The sequence below is a fragment of the Parasteatoda tepidariorum genome, chromosome 8 (genome assembly GCF_043381705.1).
Source record: "Parasteatoda tepidariorum isolate YZ-2023 chromosome 8, CAS_Ptep_4.0, whole genome shotgun sequence".
Classification (NCBI taxonomy): domain Eukaryota; kingdom Metazoa; phylum Arthropoda; class Arachnida; order Araneae; family Theridiidae; genus Parasteatoda; species Parasteatoda tepidariorum.
The window spans coordinates 9,202,251-9,229,911 of NC_092211.1; the positions used below are offsets into that span (position 1 = coordinate 9,202,251).

At 27.8% G+C, this 27,661-nt stretch overlaps 2 protein-coding genes across 2 annotated transcripts in view; one reads left to right on the forward strand and one right to left on the reverse strand.

The window, feature by feature from the left end:
- LOC107445326 (RNA-binding protein 34) overlaps positions 1–13,294 on the reverse strand; it is an 80,277-nt gene extending 66,983 nt beyond the window's left edge. Inside the window, exon 1 of the mRNA XM_071184709.1 lies at positions 13,289–13,294. The gene's annotated coding sequence lies outside the window, so the exon portion shown is untranslated. The remainder of the gene's footprint in view (positions 1–13,288) is intronic.
- On the forward strand, positions 1–27,661 carry LOC107447591 (lachesin; the record flags this gene model as incomplete). Its single annotated transcript, XM_071184710.1, is given in 6 exon segments — positions 1–110; positions 2,386–2,517; positions 4,529–4,628; positions 14,552–14,824; positions 17,147–17,434; positions 20,703–27,661. Coding segments are annotated over 6 exon segments (1,028 nt in total), but the record flags the coding sequence as incomplete, so codon positions are not given.

Here is a 27,661-nt window from a genome sequence, read left to right on the forward strand (position 1 = left end):
GATTTTCTCAACGAAGTCCAACCATTTCTTTCATATCCCAGGAAAAGGTTGTTGATGTGGGAGATACAGTAGAGCTAGAATGTCAAGTTCAGTATGCTGAAGATTATTCGGTATGGAAATTTTCTTCTCTATGATATTCAATTTGTAATAGTCTTAAATAGGTGGTGACAATTTACATGCTGCGTAGCACTTTTAAAAAGTGCTTATTTTTGATTTTCATTCTTTAAAAGCTATTAAAGGTGCTATTTTCATTGGATGGTTTAAAAGTGCTTAAATTTCCCTTTTAAAAATAAGATGTTTTTCTTTACCATGTCAATTTTCGCCACATATTATGCAACATGCGTGGTTTTCACATTATTCAGTGTTTTCAGAATGCATTCAACCACAGTCTATTTCGGCATACCATCGGTCCACAGCGTACGAAAACGCCAATCATTTTACATGTTTAATGAAACACTTACGAGTCTGCATGTGCCTCTACTGAGCTGGGTTCGCTACTATTATTGCACTCTCGTGTGCAACGCTACCGTATTTTGCAAGATATTCTCAACTTCAGATTTCATTTTTCAAATCGAAAAATCCCTTAATCTTTTTATATTGGCTAATATACTCAAGAAAAGAGTTCTTTGTCTGAAACTATTTATTTTATCATGACCATGTAAAGTCTTTGAAAATTATTTTGCATTTTGTTAATGTATATAGTGCTTAAAAATATTGTTTGAGTTGCATAAAAAAAACTTAAAAGGTGCTTATTTTTTGTTGAAAGATTTGGCTATGCACCCTGTTCTAGAAAGAAGAATTTCTTTGTTAATTGATTTTTAAATATATTTTTTATTTCAAGCAGTACATTTAAATTATTGAAATAATTTACTGGTTAGTTCTAATAAACTTGTTCAAATTTTCTCTCTATATATATATATTTATTTTTTAATTTCTTTAATTAAAAATAGAATTAAAGCTTTTTTTTTTTTTTAAAGAGAGAGACTTTGGCTTTTAGTCAACCTTACTTTGTTTTAAGTAAGGGAAAAAGTTTCGTAAAATTTCAAAAGCAGTATTTTTGTTAAAGATAATTTAAAAATTCCTTTTAATTATTGTAATATTTATTATTTGCTTTTATACCCATCTTTTTTTATTTTTTGAAAAAACTTTAATTTTTGTGTTAATTTTGTTCATAATTAAAACAGTGAGAGTTTTATATTTTTAGCATGCTTAGATGTGTTGATCATATGCCCTTTTAGGATACATTCTCATACCTGTTAAGTCTCTTTTTTTTTAAAACAAGGACTCCTAAATTTTACAACTATCTCCTGTGTACCCATGTATTCTCAAATTTCTCCGTATTTGTTGAAGAAATTTGAAAAAATAAATTGTCTATAAAATATCCGCTGATGACTAAAATACTTTGTTTATTTCTCAACCGATGGTGCTATTGCTAGTACTGATGTTGGGTGTTAATAGTTTAATAATTGTTTAAAAAAATCTGCTTTAGATTAAGATTTATGTAGATATTTTTAAATGTAATGTTTATTATTTCAAATTATAATTTTCACTTTTTGACTTACATGATTATGCATGATGTATTAAAACACTTTACTCGGTGCCTAAAAAATTCGCTAGTAAAATATCCGTTATTTTTATTTCTCTAATGTTGGCAAGTAAGACTGGGCAGTGTTAAGATTTTGGTATCACGATGTATCCTCACGCTAACATTGCGATATTTTGATGCATCACGAGGTTTCGGTACATTAATGTTTTTTATTTAGTACTGTGTAAATTCGCAATTAGTAAGTTGCATTTCTTTTAAAATAAATGTTGCATTTTTTTGATAATTATTTTTCAATATTTAAAGACATAAATGACTGTGAAATAGTGGTTAAAAAACATTAAACGGATGAATTGATTGTAAAAAAATCAACAGGTTTGCACAACACTTTGATTCTCAATCACATTCGGATTCATCATGACAGCAAAACAATAAGTCACGATATAACAAATTTAGGAGAAAGATAATTATCATGCGCCTCAGCTATCACTGCACACTTACGGAGGAAAATGCTCTTTTGAGAGCTTGCAAACATTGATGTACTATTGGGAACAATCCTCAATCTTGCATGCATAGACATCAATGTCGACGATACACCGGAAAGTATCGTACACATCTCAGGAAATCACAATTTTCCATGTTTTGTAAGATTGCCAATCCAAACATCGGATAGGCGATGATTGCATAGAATCGATATTTTCCGATGCATCGATTTATTGCCCAGTTCTATTGGCAGGTATGCATAACTGTCAATTCATTCCAAATCTGCTCTAACAAATACAAGTATAATTTTTGAGTAAATCTTACTTAAATCTTTTGCATATAATATTATTTTTTTGCAGGTTGTTTGGGTGAAGACAAATCCAGATCAGCCATCAGATCAATTATTCATTTCATCCAATACAAACCAAATTGTTCCTGGAGAGCGCTATGCTATTAGATTCAAGGATGACACCAAGACTTATGTTTTGAAGGTATTCTTTTTCTTGCATCTAAGATGTATGTTCTTAATAGTTGAATAGTTCAATAATCTAAAATTAATTATTAGGGTTTTATGTTAAAAATTCTATTTTATGATGGAATTATATATGTATAAAAAATAAATAATAGAATTCTCAATTTAATATTTGTTACAATTTTACCTTTTTTTCTTTAAGTATTAATATTTTTTTTCTTTTCGTATTTATATTACTTAGTAAAAAAAAAATTTGAAAAAAAAAAAATAGTTATTATTAATAATGAAATAGCATGAACTAATTTTTTATTGTGAAGTTATAATGTTGGCAAATCGTAAGAATTCTTTAAAACTATAAAAAAAAGTTAAAAAAGAAAATGATAAAAAAATCTTCGCCTTAAGTTGACTTTCAGCTTTAGTTGACCATGCCAGCAATACATCCTTAGATTTAGAAGCAGATTTCACTGTACTAAATATTTTACTGACAAAATATGACATGAAAAAAGTAAAAAGGAAGGGACTATTTATAATTTGAAGTTTTAAACATTTTAGTTAGTTCTGTTAAACTGCTTTAAATACTTCAGTGTATAACTTGCACAATTGTCTTTTAAATTGCAACAAAGTTTTTTTTTTTTTTTTTTTTTCAAATTAAAAATTTTAATTAATTAAAAAAAAAAATCAGTTTTTATGATAATTTCTCCTGGGAAGGGAAAAACAAATCTATTCTTTTGATTTAACCCACTGACGGTTATGCACGTAATAAGTCGCATTTTAGCCTGCAGTCTTTTCTGCATAGCAAAACCTGTTTTCCCATGTTAATGGATAGGGGAACTGTGTGTAGGTGAGTAACATTCTCCCAATTTCGCCCATTTCCTTAACCGCCAGTGGGTTAAAATTAGTTATTTTTTATTTTCTTATATGTGAATTTTTACCACTATTAATGGTTTTATTCTATTCATAACTTGCATTTTTTTCTTTTTAATAATCTCATTCATTTGAATATATATTTTTATTTTATTCATACTGTTGTTTTACATTTATGAATTGAAAATGTTATACAGTCAAACCCTGCTATAGAAAACACGGTTTATAGTGAATTCCCAGATATGAGGAACAAAATAATCGCTCCCATACCTTGCTATGCACGTATGTTATTTTTTGTGGATATAGTATACTAAAAAATGAGAAGAAGTTGGATATTATAAACTTTTTTCTCTCATTGACTGATTTATTTTCTTCATTTTTTTATAATAATTTTGAAATTTCTACTTCTAAATAAATATGTATACCGGTATTTAAAACCATTTATAGCATGGAATGTAGCGATAAGTATTTTTCTTGTTTGCTTCATTATTGAATTGGTTCAGCATTCAAAGAAGTCACAATCTTCCTGTATCTGAACAAATGCTTCAAATCAGAGCCGATGAATTTGCTAAGCGATTTAGTAAGGCAACTTTTATGTGCTTGAATGTCTAGTTAGACAGGTTTAAAAAGCGGAATAAGATAAACTCAGGAAAAATTATCTGTGAGCCGGGAAGTGTTTCCATATCTGATGTTGAGGATTGCTTATCAGCTAAAGATTACTAATTTTTTTGTATGCAAGATAAAAAAAAATCAAAGTTTGCACATTTTTGTTATATATTATTTTTTAGTCATTTTTGTATTTCATTTTAATGATCATTTATTTAAATAATATGTAATAAAAGGGGGGAGTTTAGAACCATTAATTAAAATTGTTTGCGGAACGGTTATATTGAATTCCTGGTTATGGGGAACCAAAGATTCACTTTTGGGAAGTTGGACTGTATAATAGAAAAATGTTAATCATTAATAAATACTGTATTTTTTGTTTTTAAAATCAAAACATATCCAGTGTAAGATATTTGCTAACATATTCTCTTATTTGTAACTTATACCTCTTTAAATGGTATCCTGTTTTTATAATGATAACTTTAAAGCATGTTTACTGTTTGGAGCTTTTGATAGACCAACAATATTAAACTTTTGTTAACACTTTGTTGTACTTTTAGATTAATAAGCTGCAAGAAATTGATGCTGGGCTGTATGAATGCCAGATTATTATAGGGGCCGCCAGTAAGCTGCGAGCCAATGTGTGGGTTCATGTAAGATGTAAGTTGCATTAGTGTTCTTTGAGGACAATTCTTACTTTTTATTTTGTTTGACTTTTATATGTAGTTTTAACAGGAATGTTAATTTTATGTGTTGTGGGTACTTGATGAACTTGCTTCTAATGAACTCAAACAGACTTATCTAATGCTTGTAAAAACCACGAAAAATCATTCAAGTTCATTTGTCATGGTGCGTCAGGATGTCAGTGTTTTTAAAAAGTCCTTAAAGATGCTTATTTTTGATTTTTGTTTTGTAAAAGCCCTTAAATGTGCTTATTTAATTGGGTTTTATTAAAAAGTGCTTAATTTCCCCTTTTTGAAAATGAGATTTAAGGAAAATAAGGAGAAGGAAATAAGGTAAAGCGATATATAATTAATATCATATTTCAAAATAAACAAATATAATAATAAAAAAGACTTGTGGATGAAAGTTTAAAAGCAATAATTTTCCATTAACTGTTTATACAATAATTTGCTGTTTAATAATAATATTTTAATTGTACCAATTTAATTTTATGTTTATTTGAGTTTAAATGCTTTGAAAACTTATTAAATTAGTTAAAGTATATCAATAATGATGAAATACTTGTTCTGTTCAGAGTAATTTAAGACAATTTTTCAATAATATTTTCAGATTTAAACTAATTTACTCTTCATTTGATATCTAATTACATCATGAGGATAAGATGCTGGAGTTCATCAAAAAATAATTATAAATTATTTATTCATTACTTATCTGTAATTTAAATTTCAAAAAAAAAATAATAAGATTTATATTAAGAAATTTTTTTATATATATGTAACATAAAAAGCTTCAATTGATCTTTTTATGCTATCCTAATTAATTATTCTAATCGAAATACTTTCTCACACTTTTAAAAGCCACATCCTGTTCTTAAATCTATTTTTGGCTCAAGTATGCATTTAATTAAAAGCAGGACATATTTCCCCCTGCTCTGTGTGGGAAACATTCGATCTATTTCATAAACCAATAGCAACTACTAAGATTTCCCTCTTTCCCTAAATTAAGACATTTTACGGATTTTACTTTGCAAGATTTTCCGTAACATATAACCAAGGAGCACAACTTTTCGTTTTCACTTTTACTCACTCTCATGACTGCTGTTGTCTAATAATTAATAAATAAATTTTGTACCCCTCAGGGAAGACACTAGGCTTTCAAAACCCCGGGTCCCTGGGACCCATGACTTTTAAAAAACTGGGTCCTTTTGAAAAAAAAATGGGTCCTTTACATAAATTTTTAAACAAATACAGTAGAGAACCATTTATCCGGTATCCAGATAACCGGGAAACCAGAAAACCGGGAAAAATTTTGCTCGATTTTCCCACCATTTTAAACTAGAATGAAAAAAGCGGAATTTGGACTCATCCTTGAAGTTGAGTAGAGGAAAATGTAAGGAAGGGGAAAATTTTTTTCCCCGTTTACCCAGAGAAACGTCATTTCCTCTGTGACCTTGAAGGCAGGGAAGGGAGGAATGTTTTATTTTTTCCTTTAGGCCGTCAATCAAACTCAAGGGTGTGGCATGCTGATTTCGTTTTCTGCTTGATTTACGAGGGGGGTGGGGAAAATGCATTGCATGCATATCAGTGAACAGAAAAAGAAAAGAGAAAAANGCTTCTGCTATTTCTTCTTTAGCCATCCAATAGACCGTTCGCATTTGTGAATAATCTTGAACACAATTAGCAATTTGTTTTTCAGATGACACTTTAAAAGACCGTTGCTGTTCTAATATATTAAGAGCACGTAAATGATGAGCAGAAGAGTCTTTTCCCGATGTGTCAATATGCCGGACTAGTGCGCTACGTTGAAAATTCTCACAGCCAGTGGTGAATGCATTTTTTATTCGTGCCTTGCGGCATATATCACAAAACATTTTACCATTTTCGTAGACTAACCAATTAAATTCAGTTTTCCACCTAATATTAAAGTTACGTACTTTAGGCATCGTTTAATTATTGCACATGTATTAATTATAAAACAAAATTAAAAGTTTGGATGCGTAGGTCAGGTCATTAAAAATGTTTGACTCTAACTGAACTAAAAGTAACATATAGCTTAATATAACGGTGCGTAAGTACCTCCTTCGAAAATAAAGGGTAAGGGGCCACTAAAAATGTGATTGCATGACGTAGGTATTAAATAACCAATCAACCCTAATCTTCTACGTGTGTACTATGATATTTTGAAAATAAACCCCTTCAATTTTTCCCACCCCTTCAACCTCTTTCTTTCTACTTGCTCATTCGAGGTCACTTAAATCCGGTACGGTCATTTCCCCCCCATTCAATAACACCTGCGTCCCTCAGTTCCGATGACGTCACTGTTTTCAGCAGAGAAAAGAAGTTTGGGGGGAAAGTCTTGTAGGATGTTTCCTGCTATAATGGTCAACATTTTGAGTCATAGAACTGGTTTCCCACCTGTGTGTCTAACATGTGTTGGTCTAACTCTGGAGACAGGGTTTTTTTTTTTTTTTATACCGAGGATGCATACAGATTTATTTTTTACGTCCCAATTTTTCGATTTTATTAAAATGTTTCGATATCAAAGATTAAAAAGTCGGGAAATTTATAAACTTTCTTCAAAAATTTACGCGTCCTGCGGGACGCGTAGCGATCATTTTTTTGCGTCCGATTTCAATTTTTTGCGCATTTTACGCGCTATAGCGCGTAAATGTCTTCCCTGACCCCTCCTTCCCGACCTAAGACCTGTTTTAATCCTCCTACTCGGCAACGACGTTATATATATATATACCCTAGAGCCCTGATTATCTATGCTTCCACTTTAACCGAGCTATCAAATATTGCAAGGATTTTTTTGTTCGAGTTTATTTTTAAAACTACTGCCACCAACAATTCTGAGTTTTATCTTCCAAACACTCGGGAAAACAAGCTGAAAGATAACACAAGATTACTGAGGAAATTATCATTAATATCATCACTAATGAAAATTAATCTAGCGAAGATGATAAAGACAGTGACGATAAAAATCATCGTATTAAAATCTCTCATACAAAGGAACTAAAAGCTATCAAAAGTGTTATTGAATATATGGAACAGTGATTCTCAACCTTTTTTGTGGGGCGGCACACTTTTAGCGATTCCGGAAGTTGACGGCACACAATGAAAAAAATTAGTTTAAGATTTGTTTACTTAACTATAATACACTGTGTTAAATAGTTTGTGATAATAATTTTGAATGTGAAGTAAAATAATATGTATTACAAAAGCACGTTTATAAGGGATTAAGTATTTCTTTCGACTGATTTTTAGTTAGTTCGTAACAGTTATTTTTTTTGCTAGTTATTAATTGCTAGCTTGTTTTCTATAGCTATTAACTGTTATTTTTTGCGATTTCTTGTTAACTAGTTTTTTTGCTGATTATTAATTGTTAGCTTATTTTTTTGTTAGTTATCCTTTGTTAATTTGTTTTAAGAACAATTAATTGCATAGCTTATTTTAATGATTAGCTTTTATTTCCGTTTGAAAGTTAATATTTAGCTTGCTTTCCTTTGTTAATTAATCATTTTAATAATCATTAAATTTCCTACTTATTTCAACATTTTTTAAAATTGTCAAAGACAATTTAAACACTTCCTTCTTATTTTAACTTATTTTGAGATTGTCAGAGACAAGACAATCGCCGACAAAGATGTTCACGCAGTTAAGCGTGGAAAAATTATAATATATATATACACTTTTCTTTAATTTAAACTTTACTTGTAATAAAAAAAAAGCATTATAATTTTTATTGTATAATTTCTAATATTTGGCGGCTCATTTTAAGAATTTGGTGGCACAGTGGTTGAGAATCACTGATATAGAACAACAAGAAGGTCAATACCATAACCACCTAGAGTAGAAGGCCTAGGAGCTTGTTTGTGATGATCAGAAGGTAGAAAAGATCATTGCTGTTTTCTACCTTCAGAGTGATCAGAGGAGGTTGTGAAGACATGAGGATAGTCGATTCCTTATTAGTTTTATTGTGTTTCTTTCATTTTTAAAAGCTAAAAATAAGAATCCAAATTTTTTTATGATCTGAATAATTGTGTATATATAATCTTTGCCTTAATATAATAAATTTAAAATGAATCAAAAGATTCATTTTAAATTTATTATATTAAGGCAAAGATTCATTTTAAATTTATTATATTAAAACCATGATAAAAAATAAGTAAATTAATGCAGTAAGTAATTTTAGATTAGTTTTTAAAGATTTTTTTTGTTTGATTATTTTCATAAGATTTATCCAAACCTTTTTTCAAAGGATAAATTTCAATTTTAAACTATTTTAAGAGTAATCAATCATGTTAAATAAATATTGATTGATTAAAAATAAAAATATTTTCCTAAGAATTGAAAATTAGTACTTAACATTACATTCATGTAAACAAAATGTTATTGGAAAAAACACTTAACGTAAAATTCTATAAAAAAAAAGCACAAAAATGTTTATCCTTTATAAACTTTTGAAATATTTATAGCAAATGTATATAATTATTCTGAAATTTTTTTATTTACTGCAGTAAACTGACAAATTAACATCTGTCCCTTTAATTTCTTTCTATGTTCTTTTGTTTTGTATACATGTGATAAAAGTGATTTAATATGACTTATTAAATAAGCTGAATCATTACTTTGATGATATAGACTAAAACTTTGTGAATGAGGTATTTAAGTATATGAAGATTAATTTTATCATAAAGTATAAGTATGCTTTAATAATGACACAAACATATATATAGAACAAAAGCTTTATTTAAATCAGTAAGGAGAAAATATATTTACAAAAGCAAATAAAATTTTTAAAAATTTTATTTTAAAACATATATCATTAATTGAGCCGCTCAGAAGCCAATACGGTTACGTCCATTTTTTGATATTTTCTGATTTTTGGAAATTTTGATGAAATAAATAATAATCTTCTTAGTTATTAAAGGATTTACTCGTTTGTTACTTTTTCTAGGTTAGACAGCCCTTTTTTTAATAGCTTCTGAATATATTGTATAATAACTTCAGAAGCCATTATGAATAAGTCCACCTTTTATCAATATTTTTTTACATAAATTTTTTATCTTTTTCAGCTGCCAAAAGGTATAAGTCCTAAAATTTTTAGGATGCTGTCATTATTTCAATAAATACTTACGTTTTTATTTACTCATCCTGTACATATCTTGTTTTTTTGCAGAGTTTACACCTCGAAAAAAGTCTTTATACACTTTTCTAATTAAATTAATAAACCAAGAATTTTAAAAACTAGTGTATCAAAAAACATTAATTTTCTCAATTTTTGTGTTTTGGACTTAACCGCATTGGCTTCTGAGCGACTCAATTATATCATTACTTGCAATTTCAAGATTACTATACTTCTGAAGAAAACATTGTAATTGTCATATATTTTTAAATGACCAAATTTCCAAACATTTTATTTTAAAATATAACCCCATAAAGCGAACAAAAAATTGGAACCAGGGAAAATTTTTACTTTATCAATTTAATTTCATTATAATCATGGGTGCAGAGGCAAAATTTTTTTCTGACTAAGATTCCCAACATAACTCCCCAACATACAAGACATATGCAAAATATCTACAAAGCTCTACCATAATATATCAAATTTATATACTGACCAAAAATTATTTGTTTATGTCTTCCCTTAATAAAATAACAGGAGCATAAAAAGTACACCAAAATAAATAATGAATGCAATTTTTACTTATTAAACTATTTCATCACTTGCAATTTCAAGATTACTATACTTCTGAAGAAAACATATTGTAAATGTCGTATATTTTTAAATGACCAAATTTACAAACATTTTATTTTAAAACATACCCTAGAGAGCAAACAAAAATTTGGTAAAAAAAATTTCATTGATAATTCAAAGTATTTGCTTACATACTGTATTTTTCCGTGCATATTAATGACACAATCTTTTTCGAAAATGTTGCCCATTGATAAAACTGTTAATATACATGTAAAAATAACACAGTGAATTACTAATGACTAGGAGGCTTCGTCCCCTGCTCGCTAGCGCTCGCCAACCCCTGGAACTGCTTTCGCAGTTCATTTCGGATTGCTTCGCAATCCGATGCTCGCTTTGCTCGCTCATTGGATACGTTCTTAACGTCTGGCTTTTGTATACTTTTTTGAACATTGAAGTTCGAAAACTTTTCACTGTAGAAAATTCTAAATCAGTGCATTTCAATATTAATTTAAAATTGAAAACAGTTCACATATTTTTCTTAATCACACTATTCAGTTGTTGAGAAAAGTAAATGTTGTAAGTTTTGTTTTAAAGTCTTTTCCACCTGAGGGCTAAAACCATGTGTTGTAAAACAATATGAAATAGTACTGAAAGCCGGATGTAAAGCATCAGATTCGATGAAGATAATTTTGTGAGAATTTTTTTGATAATTTGGTGAGAATTCTCCCGATTAGACATATGATGCTCACTACGTGCTCTTGCGCGCCGAAGCCTATCAGTTAAAAATGAAAACTGTTGCCATCGTTCTAAAAGAAATGTCATCGGTTTTATTGATACATACATATTAGCGTTTTATATAATATAGATTGTATAGTAGTTATTAAATACTTTACCGTATATGAACCATTCAAATTACCCGACACTTTTGTTCCTGTAACAACATATTTTAAATACTTGTTGATTTTGAGAAATTTAATTATCCGAAAGAAGGAAATGAAAAAGGATAGTAAATTAAATAAAATATTGAGCGAAATGTCCTTACATAATCTAAATTTTCCTCTTATTTTTTAAATACTATTCTATATTATAAATTAAATCTGGAGTTATAAGTAAATTACCAATTAAATTTTCCTTTTAGAAAAACACACAAATATCTCATACTTATGGAGCTTTTAACTATTTTTATAGGATAATAAGAAATATATACTAGTAAAAACAAAATTGTAGTTTCTTAAAATTGCAGTTTCTGATGAAATATACCACAAAATATAATGTAAATAATGCAAAGTTGTTGCATTACATCACCCAATAATTAAGACTAAGAAAAGTTTTGAAAGTAAACAAGAAGTTCATGAAAAAAAGACTATTGTTTACAATACATTTTTAAAACTTTAAAAACATTAGATTAAATTGAAGGTTTAAATTCCTATGACCTTCCTATTAATCATTTTACAATTTATGTTAGTAATTAAATATTTATTTTTAAAAGTCTTGATATAAGACATCCTATTAATCATCTTACAATTCACAATGATAATTATATATTTATTTTTAAAAGGGGTGATGAAAAACAATCTACTTAAGGAAAGCATTTTAAAAGTGATAATCCTTGTTAATTTAAACATATAATAAATCTTTATTAATTTAAACAAATATTCTTAGTTAAAAGTTAAATACAAATTTTAAATATTTTTTACATAAATGAATCACACCACAATTGCTGCAGTTGTGTGTCTTGGGGGAAACGAAATACCTTGTGATTATCATCATAGTTCCCTCCACACAAGAGAACACAACAAGCATAAATCATGCTTGAAGCCTGAAAAATAAACAGACATTAAGACTCGTGGCTGAAACTAAAATATTAATTTATCAACACTTACCTTAATTTGTCATTGGAATAATGAAAATTTAAAAAAATTGTTTTACTTCCCAAAAAATATGTTAAAAAATATTTTTCATAGTTATCTGAATCTTAAATAAATTTCTAAAGTTTTGGTTAATATAAACAAAGCTCTGCTAAATGTAGTCAACAATCTCTAAAATAAGTGTTCAATTAAGTAATTTATTCACTAAAATTTTCTTTATTCAAAATACTTAAAAGTACTTCAGCAGCACACTAGAAGAACTATAAGTTAACATAATACACCAAACCTTGATATAGAATTCGGAACTAATATTTTTATCCCCGAACATTGGTACATTTAGAAATTCTTCAATATTAAAATTCTACTGAGGCATATTTAAATTTAAAATTCTAATAACTAAATATTAACAAATGTAACTTCTATCAGCATTCTACAGATAAACACTTAAGGTATTTTTTTACTAAAATTGGTTCAAATTTAATTTCATTACAGTTAAAAATAACTACTTTTCATCACCAAAACAGTTAAAATTTCTTTGTAATGCTTGTTTATAATAATTAGTGAAAAGTAGTTTTCAAATATTGCTAAAATTAAACCAACTGGTAATTCTACATTTCAAATAATATCTTAAAAAATATTTTTCTTAGTTTACAGATTCTTAAATAAATTTTCTAAAGTTTTGGTTCAAAAAAAACAAAGTTCTGCTAAATGTAGTCAACAATCTCTAAAAAAAGTTTTAAATTAAGTAATTTATTCACTAAAATTTTCTTTATTTAAAATATTTAAAAGTATTTTAACAGCACATTAGAAGAACTATAAGTTAACAATGACACCAAATCTTGAAATAGAATTAAAAACTAATAATTTTATCCCCGAACATTGGTACATTTAGAAATTCTTCAATATTAAAATTCTTCTCAGGCATATTTAAATTTAAAATTCTAATAGCTAAATATAAACAAATGTAACTTCTATCAGCATTCTTCAGATAAATACATATGGTATTTTTTTACTAAAATTTGTTTAAATATAATTTCATTAGAGTTAAAAATAACTACTTTTCATCACCAATACAGTTTAAATTTCTTTGTAATTCTTGTTTATTAGTGAAAAGTAGTTTTAAAATATTGGTAAACTTATACCAACTGCTAATTCTACATTTCAAATTATTTAGTATTTTTACTGAGAAAGATATATACAAATCTCTAATCTAACATACATAATGTACAAAACATTACAAACATCTTATTAGTATTTCAAGAAATTGCATATTTTATTCTTACAAACACTAAAAAGTTTAGCAGTAAAACATGTTGGATTGTAACTAATATATTTTAATTTGCTTAGATAAATGTATAATTCAAACATATTTTAACCGATTTATTGAAATGTATATTTTATAAACAATTCTAGGGCTACTTAAAATCTTGAGCAGTCTATTTAAATCGCTTAGATTCATTTAAGATGCTTTAGCTCATGAAGTATGAATATAAAATACAATCGAATGCTTTTGAAATTTTATATTTGAATACTAAATTATGTTATTTTATAATTCAAATGGAAATAGATCAGATAACACATATAAATACATTAGAGACTCAAATAACGTCTCACAACATAACACCAATGCAAGTTAAATTATATACGTGCTTTCAATCCGATTTCAAACTTAAATTACAACATATTGGAGAAAAATCTATTGAAATCAAACATAACACGTTCATAAAAAAAATAGTAACTTTTACTTACTTCGATATCTCTTTAAATCTTCGATATAAAATCAAATTTTGCTGCAACATTCACGTGTAAACTGCTCTCGTCAATGGCGTTCCTATGTTAGAGCTACAGACGCTATTGCCTTCTCTTCATGACGTCACGGAGTTGAAATCGTTGAGCCAGCAGGTCTTGACCTTCTAGTAGGTGTTGGCAATACCAGCCTTCCTGTTATCCCTGAAAAGAAAGGCGAAACATTGCTCCGGAAAGGGCTAAAGTAATGAAAAACAAATAACGATTAAGGACTTTTTTAAGTAAAAACACTTTAATTCTCGTAAAGTATGCTCTTTAAGTGTTTTTAAGTAAGCTACATATTACGATATGAATTGTGTATGGTGTACTCGTATAAATTTTGTATTTGTTAAATATATTACATTCATACCTACTCTTTTTCTTTCCTTTTTTATACTCTTCGCTTTAACCAAGTTTTTCCGTTATCCGAGTTAAGTCATGATCAACATTAACTCGGATAATTGGGACTCTACTATATATATTTTTAAAAATTATGATTTTTCCAACTTTGTCATTCAATTGACATCCTTTTAAATTTCTTTTTAGTACCACCTGTCATATCGGACAACAGCACCAGATCTGTGATCACGAGTACGGGATCAACAGTGGATATGCATTGCTTTGCTTCTGGCTATCCGAAGCCCCGAATCTCTTGGAGGAGAGAAAACAATGAGCTTCTTCCGACGGGTGGTGCAATGTTCATCGGCAGCAAGTTTACCATCTTTAACATCACAAAGGATGATAGGGGCACATATTACTGCATAGCAGATAACGGTGTTGGTAAAGGTGCTCGCAGAAATATTGGATTAGAGATAGAATGTGAGTCTTTGATGGTTTGCATTGTATTTTATGAATTTTGATTTTTATGTGACAGATATTTGATTTTTGTATGTACAGATATAAATAATAATATAAAATGTTGTGTATCTAGCACTACAAAAATACAATTCCGATTCACTGGTATATAAGGCACATTAACTCGATTCTATGTCTGGGTACCTTTTCATAGATGAGGGTTGACATAGTCGATAACTCTTCTCCCTGCATTGGAGACCCGGACGTGATTTGAACACGCCTATCTTGACAGAAACACCCACTTCGATCTGAACACGCCTACTTCTATGGATGGTCCACATTGAACAGTTGACTTGCTACTTGTGAACGGCAACATTAACCACCTTCTTGTGCTGTTGCTACTCAGTCTTAATCACTCATAACGTACAATGTATTCACTCGACTGCTAAAGGAAACATAAGAGCGACCACGAACATGAACTTAAAACATCTCTCACGATTAGCACTCAAAAGTACAGTGATTTTAATACAGCTCTCTCAGCTTCTCACAAAACAGCAAGGAATCAACTAGTGGTATCCATTCATCCAATTCTATCACAGCTATAATTCTGGCGGGGGACTACTGTAGTGTATCTACCACTACAAAAATACAATTCCAATTCACTTGTACGTAGGGCATGTTAACTTGATTCTCTGTTGGAGTACCTTTTTATAGATGAAAGTCGACATTATCGATAACTACTGCCCCCACATAATTTTTTACTTAGTAATTAATTTTATAACTAATAATTATAGTCTGTCTATCTGGCCAGTCGCCAAAGCACGGTCTGTGACAGTGGTTATATGGTTGAACTTATTAAAATCAGGAGTTAAACAAGCATCAAAAGTTTTCTAAAAAATAGTTTTTGTAGTAGGACTTCTCTTAAATAGACAAACTATAAACTCCATTTAAATAAATGTTTATGCAATTAATTCTTTTTCATCAAATTGAAAAATTGATTGTTAGCTACTCTGTTTTGGTAGTTTTTTTACCTTATGCATATACAGTAAAACCTGTTTTTGTGTGGTGGATAGGGACCGCATAAAAGAAATCGTACAAAAAAAATATTCAAAAATTTTATAAATTCTTACATATAATAACAACTTTGTATGATATACAACCTAAAACTTTTTTTATGCGGTGGATAGGGACCGCATAAAAAACGTCGCACTCAGAAAATACATCGATGATTCATGAAATATATGTGAGAATGCTTTCAATTAAATTCAATAATTAAATTAGACCTAAAGAAATAGTAAAAATATTTAATTCTTCATTGTACATATATATAGAGAAGTTTTAAAATTATACGTTAAATAGTTTGCTGCTACTCATCGTAATCCAAAACGTGCATCTTCTTGGAATGAATTGGTTGAAAACCGCTTTCGTCGCTTGAAGATAGGATTTCAATTGATTTGTTTTTTGGTACCATAAAGTCAGTGATCAGTTTTTGTGACGACAGTCGACTGGTCAATTGCTTGTAAACATCACGATAGTGAGACATGCATGATCTCAGCTCTTTTTGGAATTTTAAGCTTCTTTCCGCATTGGTATCTATTTTAAGAAAATGCTTTTCCAATTTTTTCGAAATCTGGATCTCTGCATATATTTTATCTGCTGTAATAGAATTATAAAAACTACATATAAATAGAAACAAAAGTAATTAATTTATTTACCTTTAATCTCACTATAAAATGAATCCTTAATCAAATGAATCGTGTATAAAACTCTGAATACGAAGTGTATAGTATTTGAGATACACGCAGACGAGAATTTACAAAATAAAAATAACGGTTTAATTTTAAAATACTAAGTATTTTAACACAGCAGACAATTTTTTACTGATTTACTTCAACTTGTTTAGTGCAGAATAAGTTTTAAACAGAAGGGAAAATCGAGTTGACGGTAATAAATGAACTAATGAAAGTAAATAAACAGAGCATCGCGCAGTCCAGATACATCGTTGTCAAGGAGACCACGTAATCAGTGTTCGTCCACAACATGTATATGCACATTGATAGGAAACATTAAACTGGTGCTAACGCCGCTAAGATTCATATACCGCATAAAAATAAATTGCATAGAAATAAAATTCCACAAAACCAATCGCGCAAAAATAAAATTGCATAAAAAAGGATCGCACAAAAACAGGTTTCACTGTACATTGAATAACCAGAGTTAGAACAGTTTTTCTTTGAAAACAACTTTCGACAAAAAAAAAGGCACACATTACTAATGCAACACATTAACAAAATGTCAACTCGCTAAAAGTTTTATGAAAGCAAAGTTTTTTTCTTCTATTTTCAGTTCGCCCCTTCGTGACTATCGAGCGTCCTCGTTACGGCCAGGCGTTGCAATTTGACCAGATCCTGGAGTGTCACGTGGAAGCATTTCCTTCTCCCTCCATTGTGTGGATAAAAGACAATATGCAATTGAATGATAACCAGCACTACCAGATATCAATCTATCCCACTGCGGACGAGTTCACCGACACGACACTCCGCATCATCACTGCCGAGAAGAGGCAGTACGGCTTCTACACCTGCAAAGCTACCAACAAGCTGGGATCCCACGAGAAAGTCATCGAGTTTTTCGGTATGCTTAATACATTTTTTAGACATGATTTGAATCAAACTTCCTTGCAGCCAAATAACTTTGAACCAATATTCACGAATCTTGGCTCAATGAGGCATAGCTGCCAACTCCACTGGATGTTGCCAGTTTTTCCTGGTCTACTGGTTTAATTTAAAATTCTCTTGGTCTTTTTTACATTTTAGAAAATTGAGTAAGTTTCCTAAAAAAATTACTATTGAAATGGAATTTTTGTACAGATTATTGCTTGCTTGCTTGAATACTTAAATCAGTATTATTAATGCATATTGAAGAGAACCCCATTTATAGAAATCAATTCAAAACTTTTTTTGTTCTAAAATATTCAGTTTATTTTTATTCAGAACTCTCTTTTTAAATTAATCAAAAAAATTCTCTTTGACTATCTTTGATGAATGAAATGCCTATTACTATTAGAAATTATGAGTAAACATAATACATGACATTTCAAGTATGATTAAACGTAACTGGAAAATATTGCCTTTTTTTTTTCTATTTTAATGACTTTAAAAATCCCTAAAATACCCTTTGTGTAAAATATTTAGTATATCATGCAACAATTATGAAATATCGTAAAATCTACTGGATATTTTTTATATCCATGTTGGCAGCTATGAATAAGGGTACAAATTTCCATTATATTACGATTCCCTATATGAAATTGTCCGATTCACACAATATTTTACAATCAATATCGGCCCTATATAGAGTTCTCAGATTCACCAGATATTTTATAATATTCATTATTCCTATTCTCTATTTTTAGTGTATATAGGTTGATATTGGCCCTATATAGGAGAAATATTAAAATATTGGGACATCCCACTATTGATCCATCGGTGTATGTTCATATAGGATTCATATTGAGTATTATTATACATATGCATGTAAAATTATTATTCATCATCTTTAATTTTATCAAGAAATGATTTGATTTTTTTTTCTAAAATTATTTAGGATGACTTGTATAGGAAATTTATTTTACTATAATTTATGCAGGTTGTAATTTGTTTTCTTCTAAAAGTCTGATTTCATTTGCTACTGAAGGTTTTATTCAGAAAGATAATGAGATAGATGTAAATTGTTATTCAATTGTTATATAATTTTCCATTAGTTGTATTTAAAATAATTTGCTATTTAGCGAGCATATTTTTATTATGCCAATTTAGTTTAAATTCAAATGTATTAAAACTTATTAAACACATAGCTTATACTATAATAAAATGCACAAAAAGACGTAACTTGTTTTGTAAAGAATAACTTATAACAATTCATACATTTGTTTTTGTTTATATTTCTTGATCTAAATTAATTTATTCTTTGTTTCATGATTGTGTGTTTGTCTTCACCAATTCATGAAAGTATTGAGCTTGAATTAAAACCACTAAGATTTTGTATTTTCAGTAATTAGATTTTATTTATATAATTATATTAACCATTTTAGTTAGAAATATTCTGTACTTAAGGTATAACATTGTTTTTAATATCGGATTCATATATATTTTATCGAAACTTTGATTAGTATATGTTTAAAAAAAATTTTTAATGAAATAAAATTAAAAATTTATTTTATATTTTCAAAAAAAAAACATTATTTTTGCCACACCTGCTTTTTAGGATAGTAATGTGATTCTCTTAGAAACTTTCTTGAAGAACTCTCAGAAATCTATATTTCGTTACCTATTTATCTCTATTGTGTTACTTTTTTAATAGTATTAAAAATATGATGCCATAATTGGTATTTCATATTTCCTAGCCTTTAAAATATCTTTAATTACTTTAAAATACTTTTTTTAAGCATTCTTAATTGAATTATATTTAAATTAAATCAATGAGTTAATCTTTATAAAAGCGAACTTAAAATGTTTTATTCTTTTCTTATCGATCAATGTAACGCCTGACTTTTTATTTCATTACTAATGTAGACTCATTCATTCACTGCCGCACCTAATCAAAAACAAAAATCTATTTATAACTCTTTATTAATAATTTCTTACCACAAATATGTTACAGGGTTATAATAATTCTTAGTCTTGTTGGCGATTCGCAATCACCAAAGTATTTTCAAATCCAATATTGATTATGGGCTTTATTTTGGCTATGCTATCTTTCGATAATTTGCCAATCTTGGATCTCTTCTCCATGCTGCTGTGTCCGTTGGGAACAAATTCATTCACTTTCAATTTTAAATTTGTGGCGACTGGGGGTGCCCTTTTGGGCCTCCCAGTCTTAACCGTTGAAGATATCATTCATGCTAACGAAACTTCTCGATGAAGAGAATGTTGTCTTGATTCCATTAAGGGACTTTCTTTATGATTTGTATATTTTAAATATGGCCATTTTGAATATGCTGATTCTTACTTAATAAATCAAATTTTTACTTAAACCCCCTCCCCCAATGGTGTTCCGAATATCTGAATTTGTAACAAAATCCCCACTCACAGTCATATTTGATTAAAATAAAACATGTTTTTATAGTGTTCTTTAAAAATTATGGTGTTTTTTCTGAAAATTAAAAAAAAAAGAAAGAAAGAAAGAAATTTCTAGAGCGAATTATCTTTTAAACTTATGTGATTTCAGAATTTTTGTTCTTATTTATTTTTTAGTTTTATCAATTTAAAATTTTAGCTGAAGCAAGCCAGTCCTTGGTGAATTTTTTTATTTCGAAATGAGAACAGAAAAATCACGAGTATTTCTTACCTTTTAGATGAACAAGAAAGATATCTTTAAAATGTAATTCTGTAGAAAAAAAGAGGAAAAAAAATTTATTTGCTTTTGTATTTTGTTTAAGCTATTTTATTGCTTCAACTCTTTCTTTACTCCATTTTTTAAATTTAAAATCTATAAATATGAAGATGCCGAGTATAACAGTTTTGGTTATACGTATCATTTCAGTGAAAAAAATTTTATAATGCTTTTTTAAAATTATTGTTGTGTTTTTGTCGGAGAAAATAGTAACTGCGTTAAGTCGTGAAAAATTCTTGGACATGGAAAGTCATGAATTTGAAAATCTAAAATGTAGCAGATACCCTGTATATATAATGACGATCACTGCCTCCACATATACATATAGTGAATTAAGTACCTTAACACTAGATACACTTTAAACACTAATTTCATAAGCACTTTCCTGTGTTTTCCTTTTGATTGCTGATTTTAAGACAATAAAGTTACTCACATTTTGAATTTATTTTATTTTCTATTTTCTTAGTTACTTGAAATTCTTTAAAATCTTTAAAATCTTTCTTTTCAGAGACACCCAACGTTATTTGTCCTCCAGCCTGTGGTGTAGATCTGTACAGATCGGATTCCAGCAGGAATACTCTCAAATTCCACACTCTGTTTGCTGCATTATTTGTTGTGGTATTCTTCCTCTAGACAATTCAGTTTATTTGATTTTAATGGGCATCTTTTCACTACAATATTCACCTTCATTATAATGGATTGCATGTTTATGTCACAGGCACTGCTTGAAGTAATTTAAAAATGTCTAAAACATGACATATATATTTTTTTTTTAAAAAGTTTTATTTTAAAAACAGAATTCTGCATACACATGGAATGAATGTTATTATTTTTAATAACATGAGTTGGTTTTTCAATCAAAAATGATTTTATCTGCTAAAATTATAGATCTGATATTTTCTATAGATTATGTTTTATGTGCGTGTTGCTATTTAAAAGAGAAAAAATGTACTTATTTTTTTTTTAATAACTTTATTGTAGCATAGCTATAGTAATGAGTGAGCTGCTGAGCTAATTTTTACAAAAACAAATTTTACCTGTTTATTTGTTTTTCTTGCAATTTATGTGATTTTTGTTTGTGTGTGTTTAGGTTGATGAAAAATTGTCTTAAAATCACTTTTTCAATCATAAGATAAATTATTTTTCTTTCAATCAGGTACTGGAATTAGCTCATTGAATGGGCAATATTTAAGGTAGGCTATATTGATTTTGTCAGGCTTGGTGCATGAACAAAATAAGTCTCAAATTGTTAGTGAGAGCCTAAAGGACTAAAGGTTTGTATAGTTTTTCCCATCTTTATTTCCACAAACGAGGCGTTACAATTGTGCACTAACTAAGGTAGTTTCTCAACCATTAAAGGCCAAGTGAAATATTTCAGTGGACCGTTATTAATATGAACCATAATCCTTACACATAGGAAATTGTGTCACTAGTGAACAGCGTCACCAGTTTGTTTTGGATCATTTACATACAATGAAAAATATTTGGATCCTAAACTTATAATTAAAATATATTTTAATTCAAATATTAGTTTTGTTGTTCAAATAGCAAAGTAGCGAAACCAAATTATGTGTAGGTAATACATAAAAAATACAAGCAATTAGAAAATTAATTTTAAAAAAAGTCAATTTAATCTGATTGTTACTAACAGGGTTGCCATAGGTGACTAAAATGCAACTAATTTCAACCATTTTCTACCTGAGGCAACTATGGCTACTTTTTTTTGCCTGAAAAGGCTATAAAAGCAACTATTTTCAGGAAAGGGAGACTTTTCTGTGCTCCTAGCAATGTTTTTTTAAGCATAAATTGGGTTGACAACCTGTGGCCCGCGGTAGCTTCTGAACGTAATGAATTTTTTTTTCCTGAAAAATAAAAAAAATATTGAATTGCATATTTGAGTCACTTTTTATTCACTTTTGCTTGATCACTTTTTAATGCGCTCAACTTGCAAAGGTTCCATTGTGAATCTATTTTGTTTCTCAATCGCCTTTTCAACAATTATTGCTACGAAACTCTGCATGATTTTAAAGAACCCAATTTTTAATATGATACTATGAGGCATAAATTTCGAATTTTAGTAATTACTTTTTCAATATATATTTTTGCTAAATCAATTATTGATGAAAGGAAAAATTATGTCAAAGGGAAAATTAATAGAAAGAGTGTTTTTTTTTAACAAAAACTTATTTTTCTGCATTAATACTAGCATTTAAAAGTATTTAATGTTCTGCAAATATACTGATTTTTTTAATATAAAAATTTAGTGCTAGAACATTAACATTTATTTAAATATTATCATATTGGCTGTCAACTTGGCGAAATGGATCATGGTATATTACAATGAAGTCGTTTAATAAAATTTTAGTCATATTACTGAAAAAATTTTGTTCTTATTTAAGCAACTATTTTCATAATTTTAGGCTACTATTTTCATGGTTTAGGCTACTGGAAGCAACTATTTTGTTAATTTTTTTTTCTGTGGCAACCCTGTGCTAACTAACATGTCAGTTCTAGTTGTGTCAAATCAATTACTTAAAACTTTACTACTAATACTCACAATGTAGTTTCACATAACAGTAAAATTGCTTTTGTGCAAAGATTTTTCAGTTTTAGCTTGGATTGATTGAATCCAATTTTAATCCTAGGTATGAAGGTAAGCTCTGTTGAAGTGAGATCCTTATTGAATAAATAAAAAATTTAAGGTGTTGGCACTTGAGAAACAATGAGCTAGACTTATTTAGTTCTTGCATCAAGTCCCTTTTTTTGTTTGTGTACTTATTTTATATGTTGTGTTGTAAATTAAAGGTGAAATTTGTATAATTGATTGGAGGCAATATATCTCTGTATCATCTTGTTTAAATGATCTGTTCAGAAAAATGTTTCGTTTTAAGGGTTATATGTTACAATTTATTTGAAAAACACTACTGTGGCCTCTTTTTATGGCTTTTTTTTGTGTTAGTTAATGCAATACATGTTAGGTAATCTGTGTAATTTTATTCAAATACAATTGCTCAATGAGAAAAATGTTATATTTTAGATATAAATTTTTATAACTGGGTGAGAGTTTTGTTTATGTATTGTGTTTTTAAATATTCGGTTGTGTGTATGTGTTTTTTAATCATTTTGTTAATATAAATCATATATATATATGTATGTATGTATGTAATTTTAAACCAGTTGAACAAAATTTGTGCAAATAAATAAAAACTTACTAATAACTTGAAGATAAAGTCCTGAAATAATTTTTCAAACATGAAAATGTATGTCTTTAAATTGAATTTAGATTTTTTTATGGATATTAATCTCTCTTTTTTTAAAAATTATGTCTTCATCTTGTTATTACAACTATTGAATAGTTTTTAGTGAAAATCCCAGGTAAATTATCATTTGTTTAAATTACATACTTTGCATTTGTATTATTGTAGAAAGTCTTTCGAGACCTTCATATTTTTTTAAAAAGTTTTTATTGAAAGGTTATATTAATAATTAGCTATCTTACATTGACTCTTATTTTTCGATAAGTTTAATTCTATTCTTAAACATCTATATCAATAAAACATAATAAGTTTCATTTCAAAATTTTAGTCATGATAAATGAAAAGTTTTGTGGCATTAAGAAAGTACTATTTTGTTTTACTTCTTACTCTGTACTACCGATTGCTAAAGCCTGTGATGAAATAATTAGATCATTAAAGCTAAAAACATGTGACTACATGTTTATTTCATTACAGATATTTATTTTTAGCATAAATTTTTAATTTGTTTCAAATTTACGCATTTGAATTCCACCCCATTCTGCTTCTATTAGTACCTGTTATATATTTTTATTAAACTTTCGAACCTGATTAAGAAATTATCTTTTGAAGCTATAGTTTTTAGTTTTTTCTATTATTCTTTTTTTTTTTTAACCCAAAGGTTAAATCAAAGCAAAACTAGAAAAGTATTATAATTTTGAAGTGTTATAAGCTATGTTACTGTTAAAATATTTTAGTTTAATTTTCGTGTGCAATGTTTAAAATCAAAATTTTACTTATTAAGTTAATAAATGATTTTAAAATATGATATAATTTACTCTATAAGTATTATGTTAAATGGTTAAACTATTATTATGGGATATTTTTGGTTTTTCTTACTAGTATAAATAATGAGATGTAAAATTTATATTTTTTCTGTTTCTCATTTTTATGTGATTTCTTGTAAATAGTTTTTCTTTACTGTATCAGTGATTAATTTTTATTTAGGGATGACACTTTTCAGAGATTTATTGTTTTTGCTTTTCTTTCTTTAGTTTCAATTACTAAGTTAATTATTACTTTTTCCATCATTGTTAGTGTAAAAAAAAACACAATTTGCATAAAGTAATCGCAACTTACAAGCAAATTAATGTTGTTTTAAGAAAATTTACATTTATGTTAATTTTTCATTTATACAACTGTTCTTAAACTAATTTAAATTTGAAAGGTAAGTACTTCCAAAGTTGATTGATTAAATTGATCAATGAATCTAAATATATATTTGTAATTTTATAAACACAAAACTCATGAATTATTTTTGCAGTTTTTTAATATTATATACATTGAGAAGTTTTTCAACAATAATGTGCATTCTGATTGTTGCAGAACGTTTCAAAATGGAAAATTTTGATTTATTGAAAGCCAGTTTTGTAAGAGGCTACAATTAATTGATCAGAAAAATTGTTCCTCTTCTCAATTACAGTTAAGTTCTAAGCAGCTTTGTTAATGATGTGCAATAATTGATTTTTATCTTATGTATAACATTATCTTTAACTATTTTTATTGTCTTTAACTGCATTCGTAAAAATATTTATTAATTTTGAGTGAATTTGTAATTATTTTTGCTGTAACGGTATATTTAAAATTTGCTTACTCAATTATTTCAATATTCATTACATTTTTTAAAGCTAATGCTAAATGAAGTCTTAAATTTGTTTTTAAAATTAAGCCTTCAAGTTTACAAATAGTTCTGGAAAAAAAATTTTTTAGTTATAAAAAACTGTGTTTTTTTTTTAAGAGATTTTATTTAGATAAAAAACAGTTTATTTTAAAATATTTATGCATAATGCATAAAAAAATATTGTCATTAAAGGAATGCTTTTTTAAATGTTTGCAATATTTAAATATATTTATGATTTTCTAAGTTTATACATCTATTTTACATTTCATGAATTCATTTACACACATACTGTTGAGTGCTGACCACATTCCATCACGCCACTCTTAAAAACTACTTTCTTTTTTTATTTATTGTTTGTTTAACAGAATACCTGAACTGAAGTTGGAGTTGTGAAAACTTTTTCTCATGATATATTTTCAACCTTTTTTCTTTACTAATAACTTAATCACTTAAATTTGATAACTTTTAAATAACAATATTTTAATTTAATTTATTTTTATTATTTTGTCATTATTTCTATAATTTTAGTTACAGAATATATATCTATATGAATCTAAGACATTTGTGAACTGTGTGCTTTTTATAATTTACTTTAAAAGAAGTTAATGCCAAAATCTTGAGGGTGTGCATGCATTTGACAACCGTCCATTTTTTAACAGATATTTTCTAGAGAACGTTTTTTTTAATATATATTTCTCTTGTATGTTTCTATATTTGATATGAGTATGTTTATACTGTTCAATTGATATTTTTATGCACCTATGTAAATTTAAAGAATCCCTAATGTGTAGTATTGTATTAGGAATTTCTATTTTAAGACTTTTCTCGGAGTTTTTTATGCTTAGTTTGGTTATTGAAACCCAGCATTTTACATTAACAGGGTGCGTAGCGTTTTTAAAAAGTGCTTTCAGGTGCTTATTTTTGATTTACGTTTTTTGAAAGCCCTTAAAGGTGCATTTTTTATTTGGGGTTTGTAAAAAGTGCTTAATTTTCTTTCTTTTTTTTTCTTTGGCTTGTCGATTGTCATTTTAAATTACATAAAATGCATTATTTTCACACTTTTCTCTGCAATATTTATCAGAAACTAGTTATTTTATCATGATTATGTAAAGTTTTTGAATTTTATTGATTTTATGTTTATAACTTAAGAACTTTAAACGATAGGAAAAAAAATTTCTTAACTCACAGATCCTAATAATGATTTTTTTTTGGAAAGTGATTAAAAATATTTTTTGAGTGCTTAAAAAGTACTTAAAAGGTGCTTATTTTTTGTTGAAAAATCTGGCTACGCACCCTGATTAAGTATACGTATTAGTATTATTTCCGAATGGCCACTAAACAAGGAAAAGTTTGGAAACTTTTTTCAATTTTGGAAATGAAATGTCAGTGAATTTTAATTAAACTAACAAAATATCGGCAAAAAGGAATTAATTCAATTTTAAAATACCTAAAAGTCAAATTTAAAAATAAAAAAAATTAGAAAATAAATAAATCTGGCATCCATTATATCTTACTGCTGCTTTTTACCTCATATAATGTGCTTATTTAATTAGTTATTTTAGTAATGCGTTTTATGATATTTATTTTCAACTTAAATTATAACAGGGTTGCTACTCCACAGTAGAGAACAGGGAATTTAAAAATCACCTAAAATATCAGAAAAAATGCAAGGAATTCAGAATTTTTCTTTAGAAATACAGGGAATTTGTTTCTTATTTTTGTCTTTTAAAAAATGGTGAACACTAAATGTGTAATCGATTGGATATTGAAGGATGATATTTCAACTGTACTAAACTATTTAATTTACTATAGCATTATTTATATATGTACAGCTGTTTTTCCAACAATTAAAACTAATAAATATAGTTAGGCCAATGTAGCTCACACAAGAGCACAGTAATAGTAATTTCCTTTCAACATATTGTGTGTAATATGTACAGGGAAAACACGGGTAATTTTTTTTCCAGATAAGTAAAAGTGTCCTGTAATATATTTTACGTATAAGAAAATAATGTAATTTATTTTATGTACAAGCACTGAAAAATTAACATTTAAATTTAAGTTAACAATTACAGAAATCAGGTAAATTTGAGAAAATCAAACTGGAATTTTTTTTTCTCATTGTTTGTGGCCACTTCATTTATTATTTTGTATCAGTAGTTTCAATGGAGAAGAAAAAGTTGAATTTGAATAAATCTTAAATTGTGGCAGTTTTCTACGACAATATATATATTTCATTATTCCAATGATTTTATGATGTTTTTAGTTAAACAAATGCATTTAAATGTTCAATTAGAATGAATCAACAATTGAAAGTTGTTGTTAATGCTTGAGAAAAGCAAAAAATAAAATAAAAACGGGTAATTTACACATGAAAATAGATTTTAGGGATTCTGCAATTTTATTTATGAAAAGTGTATGTATAACTACTACTAATCCATCCAGAAGATGTTCCTTATTGCACTTGTGTGTATGTGTTTGTGCCTTGTCAATGAAGTTTATATTTATCGTGAGACTTTTTGTAGAAAAATAAAATTTTCTTTTAAAATAAAA